Consider the following 12,187-nt stretch of genomic DNA (forward strand, 5'->3'; position numbering starts at 1 on the left):
AGCTGCAGTTCCAACTGTGCTTTCACTTTCCTGATTACTCCCCAGCATTCTCCAGCCATATGTTTATACTCCTCCTTCGTCAACTGTCCACGTTTCCATTTCTTGTATGCATCCTTTCTGAGTTTAAGCTGACTACGGATTTCCCTGTTAAGCCAAGCTGGTCACCTACCATGTTTGCATTTCTTACTATGTAGGGGGATGGTTTGTTCCTGAGCCTTCAGTAAGACTTCTTTACAATAGTGCCAGTTCTCCTGAACTCTCTTCCCCTTCATTTTCATTTCCCAAGGGATCCTGCCCATTAGTTCTCTCAGGGAGTCAAAGTCTGCTCTTCTGAAATCGAGGGTCTGTATGTTACTGCTCACCTCTCTTCCTTTTGTCCGGATCCTTAAGTCTATGATCTCAATTGCTCCAAACTACAAATTTGTATTGGAGATGAGGGGTTTAATGGGCCCTGGTTATAGTTACAAGATAACATAACAGCTCCAGAATGATTACAGCATGTTATGAATTAGCTGTACCATGAAGCAAAATAGGGTCCCATTGAGCTCTTGTGCAAATATACAGTAAGAGACTTTTAAAATACATGACTTTGTAGACTAATGTCACAAAATAACTACAAAAGCTGCTCCTGCCATAAACTCAGATACCTAGATTAACAAAATAAAAATTATACACCCATTTCAAAGGAGACACTAAACACACAGCAAGACCCTAGAAGAATTTCCCTCCTGGTTTTAAAAAAAGGGTTAAGGGGAAAACAACAGCAGAACTGTGTTCCCTGTAAGATGAGCACTTGGGTGTCCACCCAGGAGAGATTCAAATATTGTTCAGCTGATTAGCAAAGAGTCCACAGCTTGCAGCACAAGTTTCTACTGGTCATTCACATTAAATTTATTCTGCATAAGAACAGAAAAAATTAGAGGGAACGTTGTTGCAGAACCAATAGCATAAGGCAGCTATCCTCTGACAGGGAGGTTCCATGAACTCTCTCCCACCTGTGGCCCCAGTCCTCCACCAAAGTATCTTACATCTAGCCCCTGACCTTCCATAACATACGCCAAGCCCAATGCCCACAAAAACATGTGCAGAAAAGCACTACTCTTAGTGCCAGTGATGAGCTCCCTCAGCTCAAAATAAACCCTATCTGAACATGATGCACTGTGAGGGAGGACTATGCTGATTTTGTGGTATTTTCTAAAACACAAGCCGAAAGCAGTAAGACGTTGTGGTGTAGTAGATGATGATAGATCACAGCTAACACACAATGACTGGGATCCAGTTATGTTCTATTTGCTTTTGCTCACTTAACGCTGGAACCACGCGTACCCATTTTCTTTTCTAAAATGACCATTGTTCATGTCTCTCACCGCAGAAATTGGCAGTTTATTTCACATAGAGGACACTGCCATCGTAAAGTCATCGAGTGGAGTTACACTGTGTTCTAGTTTTCCTTAAGGAGCTATTAGAATTATTTTTGAACTGCGCTAAGCCTTTAATGCATTCTATTTTATGCACTTGGTTTTAAGCTGCTTCTTAAAAGAATGTTCAGATAGACAAGTGCGCACATTATCTTTTCAGTAAAGGCCTACAGCTGAGGGGGAGGACAGCCTGATTTAAAGAGCTGCTCAATGGATTAGGGCTCAACTGTACTAACAGAAGAATTCCTTGCCTCCTTTTCTAGATTAGGAACCAGAAAGGCAGAAATGTCAGATCACATCTTCCATCTCTTTTGAAGCTTTTTTGCGACACACCTATAGTCTGCGGGTGAGAGAAAATTCTCTTTGAAATAAAGCAAAACATTAAAAACTGGGATTCTAAAGCTAATCCACATAGGAACTACCATGATAGGTCAATGGTCCATATAGCTTAGTATCCCATCTTTCACAACCTAATTTACAAAACAAAAAACAGTCAAGTAGCACTTTAAAGACTAGCAAAATACTTTATTAGGTGAGCTTTCCTGGGACAGACCCACTTCTTCAGACCATAGCCAGACCAGAACAGACTCAATATTTAAGACACAGAGAACCAAAAGCAGTAAGCAAGGAGGACAAATCAGAAAAAGAATCAAGGTGAGCAAATCAGAGAGTGGAGGGGTGGGGGTGGGCGGGAAGATCAAGAATTAGATTAAGCCAAGTATGCAGATGAGCCCCTATAGTGACTCAGAAAGTTCCCGTCCCAGCTTAAACCATGTGTTAATGTGCCAAATTTGAATATAAAAGCCAGCTCGGCTGTTTCCCTTTCCAGAACGGTGCGAAAATTCTTTTTCCAGTAACACACATACCTTTAGGTCATTAATAAAATGCCCCATTCCATTAAACTGTTGACTAACTGATTTGTGGATCTGGAGTGTTTTGATGTCTGTTTTGTGCCGATTAACCCTTTGTCTAAGGGAGTTAGAAGTCTGTTCAATATACAAAGCATCTGGGCATTGTTGGCACATGATGGCATATATGATGTTACTAGAGGAGCATGAGAAAGTGCCTGTGATTCTGTGAGTAACCTGGTTAGGTCCAGTGATGGTATTTCCAGAGAAGATATGTGGACAAAGCTGGCAGCGGGCTTTGTTGCAGGGAAAGGTTCCAGGACTGGTATTCCTGGGGTATAGACTGTGGCTGTTAGTGAGGATCCTCATAAGGTTGGAAGGTTGTCTGTGGGAGAGAACAGGCATGTCATCCAGGGCCTTCTGGAGTGTGGCATCCTGATTAAGGATAGGCTGTAGATCTTTAATAATTCATTGCAGTGGTCTGAGTTGGGGGTTGTAGGTGATGACCAGTGGTGTCCTGTTCTTGGCTTTTTGGGCCGATCTTGGAGTAGCTGGTCTCTGGGTATTCGTCTGGCCCTGTCAATTTGTTTTTTTACTTCTCCTGGTGGGTAATTCAGGTTTATGAATATTTGTTAAAGATCTTGTAGTTTTTGGTCTCTGTCAGTTGGATCAGAGCAAATGCGATTGTATCTAAGAGCTTGACTGTAAACAATGGATCTAGTCATGTGTGCAGGATGGAAACTAGAATGGTGTAGATAAGTATAGTGATCAGTAGGTTTTCGGTACAGTGTGGTACTGATCAGGCCATCCTTGATTAGTACTGTAGTGTCCAAGAAATGTATCTCCTGTGTGTTGTAATCGAGGCATAAGTTGATGGTGGGGTGTAGATTGTTAAAGTCTCGGTGGAATTCTTCTAGAGTCTCTGTACCATGGGTCCAAATCATAAAGATGTCATCAATGTATCTTAAGTAGAGGAGGGGTAATAGGGGACGAGAGCTGAGGAATCGTCGTTCCAGGTCAGCCATAAATATATTAGCATATTGTGAGGCCATGCGGGTGCCCATAGCAGTTCCACTAATCTGGAGGTATAAATTGTCCCCAAATCGGAAATGATTGTGTGTGAGAACAAAGTTACAGAGGTCAGACACCAGATTGGCTGTGGTGGCATCAGGGATGGTATTTCTGATTGCTTGTAATCTGTCTTTGGCTGTGTCTACACGTGCCCCAAACTTCAAAATGGCCATGCAAATGGCCATTTCGAAGTTTACTAATGAAGTGCTGAAATGCATATTCAGCGCTTCATTAGCATGCGGGCGGCAGCCGCGCTTCGAAATTGACGCTCCTTGCCGCCACGCGGCGCGTCCAAACGGGGCTCCTTTTCGAAAGGACGCCGCCTACTTCGAAGTCCCCTTATTCCAATGAGCTCATGGGAATAAGGGGACTTCGAAGAAGGTGGCGTCCTTTCGAAAAGGAGCCCCGTCTGGACGCGCCGCGCGGCGGCAAGGCTCGTCAATTTCGAAGCGCCGCTGCCGCCCGCATGCTAATGAAGTGCTGAATATGCATGTCAGCGCTTCATTAGTAAACTTCGAAATGGCCATTTGCATGGCCATTTCGAAGTTTGGGGCATGTGTAGACACAGCCTTTATGTGAAATATTAGCATACGGGGCCTCTACATCCATGGTGGCAAAGATTTACAGTAATTGGTTGGTTCCTAGGATGAAGCATGAAGATTGGCTTTTGGTACAAAAGTCAAAGGACAAATTTGCAGACCCAGGGAAACAGAAAAAATTCTCTATTTCCCAGCAACACCAGTAATACAGGTGTGCCAAAGCAGGACTGGAGAGAGAACAGCCTGGTACTTGTCATAATGCATCATGTGGTATAGTAGATAAGAACTACAGAAAGTTACTGGAGTTCACACACATCCCTAACCTCCCTACCATCTGACCAGTGCACCCACCTGGCTGCTGCTCACCTCCTCAACTCGCCTTGCCCCCCAACAGCTGTTCTCTTTGCCATCCACCTGCCTGCCTCCCTGTTTGCTGTTTCACACCACTTGCCCACCCACCTCACCTCCTCACCAGCCTCCTCACCCATAAAAGGGCAAGTGGCATCCGAAGATGTGCATTGGTTTGGATGTGGGGACAAAAGTTTGCCGGACAAGAGTGTTCCAGATTAGAGAGGTTAAATGTGTAGTGGTTTACACTGTTCTTCACTGAACCGGCTTAGTCAGAAATTAATGAAAATAGATCAAAATGTAATTTATGTGCTGTTAAATCTTTTTTTAAGCTTCTCAGAACAGATTCAAGGAAAAAGGGTCTGTTCCTGTACTCAAGTAAAAGCTTTTGATCCAGATGTTAAAATAGTACAGTGTCTGGTTTTGGAAAAAGATACATATAAAAAAAGCTATAAACTGTAATGTTTCACAGCTGAATGTTTCAAGAACCGGAATAAGAAAAAAAAAAGTCTGAGATATTAAATGTAAATTAAAGAAGTTTTCCTGATTAACACATTAACATGACAGATTTATGTTCCAGCAATTAGTTATCTGAAAACTTCTCTTCACTATTTTTCAGCTGAAGGCCATGGTACAATCCACTATGAACCAACACTTTTTCCTTTACTGGAAAATTGTGCCACCACAAAGATTTTCTGTTAAGTCTAAAAGCTTTTTCCACTTGTCACTAAGAAGACTATACAGAATACTTATGATAAAAAGTACATTTTTCAGGTTTACAAAGTCTCATAATAACTTTCATGAAGCAGAAAGTATCGGGTGCATACTGAAAATTATGTCAATATCCCTTGTTTAAGAACGTTTGTGCCCTAGCTAAAAGCAGAACAATTTCACAGGTATTGCAGACTGGAGTAAGTGAACGAAAGCAGCAATATAAATGTAGTCAATACTACACATTTGTTTATACTCAGATTTGCATCACTTTAACTAGAGGATGGCTGTATACAGGCTTACTTAAAGCAAGATAGAAGGCTGGGAAGGGGATATTTATTTTGGCTTGAATTAAACTGATTAGGGCTGTGTCTACACTAGCCAAAAACTTCGAAATGGACATGCAAACAGTCATTTTGAAGTTTACTAATGAAGCGCTGAAATACATATTCAGTGCCTCATTAGAATGCTGGCAGCTGCAGCACTTCAAAATTGACGCAGCTCGTCCAGACGGGGCTCCTTTTCAAAAGGACCCCGGCTACTTCGAAGTCCACTTATGCCTATCTGCTCATGGGAATAAAGGGACTTCAAAGTAGCCAGGGTCCTTTGGAAAAGGAGCCCCTTCTGGATGAGCTGCATGGCGGCGAGATGCGTCAATTTCGAAGTGCCACAGCTGCCAGCATTCTAATGAGGTGCCAAATATGTATTTCAGCGCTTCATTAGTAAACTTCGAAATGGCCACTTGCAAGGCCAGTTTCAAGTTCCTGGCTAGTGCAGATGTAGCCTAGGAGGTTTAAACTAACTTTGGTTTAAGAACAGCATTTCAGGTGAGTGTTCTCATTGGATTGTACAGGTTTAGCTAAACTGGTGTTTACAAGGTGATGAGCATGTACTTGAAAATGGCTTACGAAACCAAGCTAAGTGTTTACTTTAAAATTGCATCATTCTAGATCTTTCTGAAAAATATAAATGTCATCTTAAGACATAAGTTAGTATTATGGTATTTGCTTGCTATGTTGTTGTAGTTGTGCCGGTCGCAAGGAAATAAGACAGTGAAGGTGGGTGAACTAATAGCTATCAAGGTACCACCTTCTGCTGGGGGAAGAAAGAGCTTCTGTACTGCACAGAAGTCACCTGAAGAACAGCTCCAAAGAGCTCAAAAGCTTGCTTCTGCCCCCAGCAGAAAGTCATTCATTAAGTTATTACCACACCCACCTTGCCTCTAACACAACATTTTACATTTACCATAGATAACACATTTTGTACCCATCTAAAGATGTCATTGTACATTTTTGGATTGTACCCCATGTCATTTAAATAGCCATTGCAAAACAGAAGAGAAACTACTTACTGGTTGCATAGCTCTGGCTGTCTAACTAAATTTTGAATGAATTCATTCAGTCCTGCCCGTCTCTGTTTAATGAAATCTGGGGGGAGCGGAAAGAGAAGTTAGACAGAATCATTCAAGGAACTGACTACAAAATAAGTTCTTAATTTTGCATTTTTACATAACTTCCATTAAAGTAAACCCAAGAAGCGTGACTATAATGGGCTTACACATGAAGATTTTGCAAGGAAAAATACATGAGCTGGGAAAGTACAGAAGCTTCAATCTCTATGTAACTATTTCAGTATTATGTATAAATTAAAAAGCAAAAATGTGCTCATGCCTCAAGAATTCAAAGCGCGCAGTCACAATGCCCTAGATGTATGTTCTCCAACTGACTTCTCTGTAAGCTGCGTGGCCCCACCGGTATCTATTAAGCTCCGTGCAAGCCATCCAGCAGGCCATACAGGGTGGAAACCTGCAGTAGCCAGGGGACAACTGACCCACCCACATCTGCCCTCCTACTTGCTCCCCACACCTGCACCTCACCCTCTGCCCAGCTCCACTGCAGAGCCCACACCTCCAGCCAGAACTCTTGGACCCCAACCTTCTGTCCCAGGTAGAGTTGTCAACTCTCAGACCAGAAGGACTGGATACCATTTGTGGCAATGGTATCCAGCCTGTCCAAGTTGGCAACCTTACTCCCAGACCTAAGCCCCCCATCCCCAGCCCTACCCCAGAGCCCACACCCTCAGCCAGACCCTTTCTACACCAAACTTCTGTGTCAGCCTTGAGCCCCCTCAACCCCAGCATCATCCCAAAGACCCCAGCCAGGGTCCTCGCACTCCTGCACCCATACCCTCTGCCTCAGGCCTGCATCCCTTGGCCCCAGCCTCACCCACATTAATTTTGTTATGTGCACCAACAGGGAGATGATCTGTCACATATCACCTCCATATTGCACATCACCTCCTACTGGTGCACATAACAAAATTCATTTCTCTCGGTGTGGGAAAAAATTACTTTCCAATACACAGAAGGGTGCACAAAGTCCTGATCCCAGCAGCCTTATTTTCAGTTGTGCAGTATCAAACCCTCATTCCCAGGCGACTGAACTCTGATGCCTGTGAGTGTAGCCTGCACAGTTCAATTCAGCAGCTACAGAGCTACTCTACCAGCAAGCACCAATGGGTAACAATTAGAAAAATATATTTCAAAAATTTTATTTGTTGCTCTGCTTTTGGTGTAGCATGTCTTGTACAAAATCACTGAACATTTGTTTGGTTTCAAGTTAACTTTGGTTCAATAGCAAGGAAATGCTATCTTATGGCACTGCAGTGCTTGGTAGAGCGATGGAAACTTAACTTTGTATAAGCAAGATAGATTCAACCCCCAAATAAAGAATAACCAAGTCATAATTTACCTGGATCAAAATTGTCTCCAAATATCCTTTTAGCTGGAATCTTCAGGTTCATAGTGGGAAATTGCTTCTTCAGCTAAAAAACAATCACCATATGTGTACTTACATATTTAGACTCCAAGCAGAAAAAGAATATCTATATATAGATACACATATATAAATAAATAAATAAATGGTCAACGCAGGCATAGTTTACTTCAAGTTGCCAAAAATTTGGATCCAGACGACTAGCATCACTTTTTCTGCCTTCAGTATCATCTTTGTTGGGATTAATACAAATGGGAGCGTGGAAACTGAAGTTTGTAAATAAATTGCCTAGGCTCTATTTACCAGCGTTACAATTTGTAACCTGGTTAGGAGACAAGTTCAACCTTGTTGTAAGACAAGCTCGTTCTACTGCCTCCTCTCACCTGGTTTGTTTTTTCCTTTCCTCTCCTCAGCCTGCCTGCAAAGTAGCTTTTTTCTGGCTAGGAAGACAGGCATTGACAAACTCTGTGTATAAGACTATGATGATTGAAGTCCTTGGAGCCCAGTGCACTTCCAAACACCTACAACCGTCCAGAGCTTGGATGATGTCACTGCTTCTGAGAAGTAGAGACTGGCTTATGTGAGTGAATCCTTGCCAAAGTCGAAGCCAACTACAATGAGCAAAAACCACGCCCTCGCTGTTACAGAATAACCTGGTAGAATTCCAGGCTCACTGACTTCTGTCATTCCTCCATGTGTGTGTGGGGGGGGGAGAGGGGTCAGCCTGAAAGTCAGGATATAGATTTACACCACAGCAACGCAATCTCTACAACTTCTGCTAAAACTTTACAGCAAAGAGTTCCTAGGCATGGTGGCTGCAATTCAGACACCTGGCCCTAGCTGTTGAGGAGCAAACTAACCCACCAATAAAAAAAACACATCATCGTAATGCCTTTGGAGATGCCCTGAGTGAACTTTTTTTCAAATAAATGTATCCAGAGAGCATTACAGATACAGTATTAATACCATGCAGAAGGCCAAACAATGGAAGGAATAGGAAAATACAGTAGTTTAAACAGAAAATGTCTCATGGAAAACTAAAATGTTTATAATATTGTAGAACATCTTAGTAGAGCTAAAGGCTTCTACCTTCCCCTCCATTCTCCTGGACGCTCACAAAACCTAGGTGTTTAAAAGTTACTTTGTAGATGGTGGAAGATGCAGCAAATACACCAGTGTTGGGAGTCTGTTTCTTCTGCTCTTCTAATTTAAGAACTGGCAGCCCCCACCCCCCTTTAGTTCCCTTGCAGGAAAGATTCACTATCAAATACCTTTGGTATTGCAAGGTCCTCTCTGACACGCTAAGCAGTCTGCAGAGTCCTTTGGAATATCCCACTCCCTCCCTTCTTTCCATGAGTACGGAAGAGAAAGTTCTGTGCCAGGGGGCCAGCCCCCTGGCCTAAGGTGTCTTAGGGGGATCACCCTCCTAAAATTTCTGCAGCCTGGGGCCAGCCCCCTGGCACGTGGTGCCTTGGGTGCCAGCCCCAGAGAATACTGAGTAACCTGTCGACATGTTTCAATCAGTTGTGCACCTAAGAAGGGGGGCCAGCCCCATAAAATCTCTGTGTCAGGGAGCCAGACCCCCAGAACATGGTATAAATTCCAGAGGTTGAATGAGCCCCAGAAAACATGAGGCGGAGAAAACCAGTTTCTTGCAGAGAAGACGCCTTCACCCTGTGCAGGACAAGACCTAAAGCTCTCTGGAAGCATGGTCTGCACTGCGCCGCTGGCACACGGTGTGCAGCACACCTGGAGAGCAGCAGAAGTGAAAGTGGCAAGAATGGACACATTCAGGGCATTGCTGGATACCTCTGGAGGCAAATAAAAAAAGTCAGTTTAAAGTAATGCTGTTTCCACAAAAGCAGTGAGAATTCCTGCGGCGCTTTACAGACTAAGAGATTTTCTGGAGAGTGAAGCTTTCGTGGGCAAAGACCCGCCCCACCCCATTCATTTAACGAAGCAGGTCTTTGTCCACAAAAGCTGATGTGCTTATCTACACGCCTCCAGCTTCCATCCAGGGCACACTACACAATCCATTGCATACAGCCAGGCACTAAGGTACAACCGTATTTGCTGTGATCTGTCAGACAGAGACAAACACCTACAAGACCTTTACCAAGCTCTCCTCAAACTACAATACCCAGCTAAGGAACTGAGGAAACAGACGGGTACCCAGAGGCCACCTACTACAAGACAGGGCTCACAAGGAAAACAAGAAAACGCCACTGACCATCACATACAGCCCCCACCTAAGGCCTCTCCAGCGCATTATCAGTGATCTGCAACCCATCCTTCACAACGATCCTTCACTCTCACAGACCTTGGGAGGCAGGTCTGTCCTCGCCTATGGACAGCCTGCCAACCTTAAACAAATCCTCACCAGCCACTACAAATCACAAACCAGTGACTCTAGGCCTGGAACCAGCCCCTGCAATGGTCCTCGCTGCCAACTCTGCTCACCTATCTACACCAGTATCATCATCACAGGAACTAGCACCAACTATACCAACAGGGGATCCTTTACCTGCACATCTACTAATATAATAAATGCCAACACTAGCCAAACTGGACAGTCTCTCCGTAAAAGAATAAATGGACATAAATCAGACATCAGGAACATTAATGTACAGAAGCCTGTGGGGGATCACTTCAATCTCCCTGGACACTCAGTGGCAGATTTAAGGGTGACAGTTCTGAAACAAAGAAATTTCAAAAATCAAATGGAGAGAGAAATCTCTGAGCTGCAATTTATTTGCAAATTTGACTCCATTAATCAACAATTAAACAGAGACTGGGAGTGGCTCGCAGCTTACAAAGGCAGCTTCTCTGCCCTGGGTGTTAATAGCTCCCCATTAGACTCTGGCAAAGGCTCATATCCCCCTGTCTGATCTGACTTGTTTTTCCCTCTTTCGATAAGTACTATTGATACTGGGTCATTTCCACCTTGCTGACTAGACCTTGTCAGCTCTGGCCCTCCCTTTTAAGGGACCCCCCTCTTTAAATACCCCTCTGAAACCACCCCCCCCACTCATGCGTCTGATGAAGCGGGTCTTTGCCCACGAAAGCTTACGCTCCAAAATATCTGTTGAAGTGCCACAAGACCTCTTGCTGTTCCCAAAAAATCTGTTAGTCTACAAAGTGCCACGTGACTTCTTGTTGCTTTTGCGGATACAGACTAACATAGCTACCCCTCTGATAGCCGCTTCCACACTAGCACTAACTCGACATTTTAAAATCGAACTTGGGGTTACACCACATCAGAGGGGTGGGGTGAGAAAGTTGACCTTAGAGCCTATTGAAACCGACCTCATGATATTTGCAGTGAAGACAGTCCCGTTGTACAATTGAGCTAAGTGCCTTAAAAATCCACCTTATGATCTAATGCAGACATAGCCTAAGAGGTGTTTACATTTCAACATGGGGGATGCCAGGCAGACTTCAGTCACTTAGCCAAAACAAGGTGTGTGCACAAAGGATGCCAGAAGGGGTGGTTTCAGCAGTTGACAGGGGCTTGGCTCACAACACATGTACCTGAGGTGCCAGGAGGGGTTAGCTCCTCTGGCAAGATCAGATGGCATTGACTTAGGTGCATTCACACTAGGAAGGCGTATGGACAATAAGTTTCCCAGAAGCCCAAAGCCTTGGATGACAACAAAATTGACACATCCCTAGGACTGCCCCTTCTTGCTCTCCTCTACGAGCACACAATAGCAACCTGTTCCTGCAACAAACCCCAAGAGGTCCAATCAACCTCCATAAGCTGGCAGCTGCAAAGGCTTATTTTATTTGGATCAAGTCTTCCCCTACAGGAAATCATGGCAACCCCTAACTGACCTCCAGGTATTTTAAGAAAAAAATTTTTTCAAGGAAGTCCAGCCACCAATACACTAAATTTCCTTTACTTCCTCACAAAATAAAATTCTAAAGCGATCAATTTTTTTGAAAACTAAGATGGGTATCAAAATACCCACTGCACACATTATTTAGTAATTCCCAAACCCCCTCTCCTCTACAACCTATTAAAGTTAAAAGTAGTGAAAAACTGTCAGACAGTTTAATGTTGAGCACAACTACACACCAGGGAGGAAATAATTCAAACCACAATAGCACAAACAAGCATTCATTTGTGCAATTCTTAGCGTGACGCTGTTGAATGCGTTTTACTCACTGTGTTGTACAGTTTATCAAACTCAGCATATCGCCGGAAGACAAACCATTCATTTCTACCAACGGAGACCAACACTTTGTAAACCTGTAGGAACACAAAGGCAGAGTAATGCTAAAAAGCAGTTTCAGAAAAGGGACCTGGTGTAGTTTTGGGGGGTTTATATGTCCGTGAATGGACATATACGCATGCACATATTTCTCACTAAGCTAATTACTTCCTATAAAATCATGTAAGTGTCAACCCAAGATTAATAAATAATGCTTTCTGTAAACTGAAAAAAATGTTCATTTTGTTTTAAAGAGGTGCCTTA

The 12,187-nt window shown here is 43.4% G+C and overlaps 1 protein-coding gene across 10 annotated transcripts in view; it reads right to left on the minus strand.

The window, feature by feature from the left end:
- The window catches only part of SGK3 (serum/glucocorticoid regulated kinase family member 3), a 78,921-nt gene that overhangs the window by 28,556 nt on the left and 38,178 nt on the right, over positions 1–12,187 (minus strand). For all 10 annotated transcript variants that reach the window (XR_012644411.1, XR_012644412.1, XM_074987120.1 and 7 more), the window contains 3 exons: positions 11,878–11,961; positions 7,686–7,758; positions 6,287–6,362 (listed from right to left, as the gene is read on the minus strand). Coding sequence is in view for 8 of the 10 variants with exons in the window: in XM_074987115.1 (XP_074843216.1) it covers positions 6,287–6,362; positions 7,686–7,758; positions 11,878–11,961 (233 nt within the window). In the remaining 2 variants the exon portion in view is untranslated. The remainder of the gene's footprint in view (positions 1–6,286; positions 6,363–7,685; positions 7,759–11,877; positions 11,962–12,187) is intronic.

This window comes from Carettochelys insculpta, chromosome 2 (genome assembly GCF_033958435.1).
Source record: "Carettochelys insculpta isolate YL-2023 chromosome 2, ASM3395843v1, whole genome shotgun sequence".
Classification (NCBI taxonomy): Eukaryota; Metazoa; Chordata; order Testudines; family Carettochelyidae; genus Carettochelys; species Carettochelys insculpta.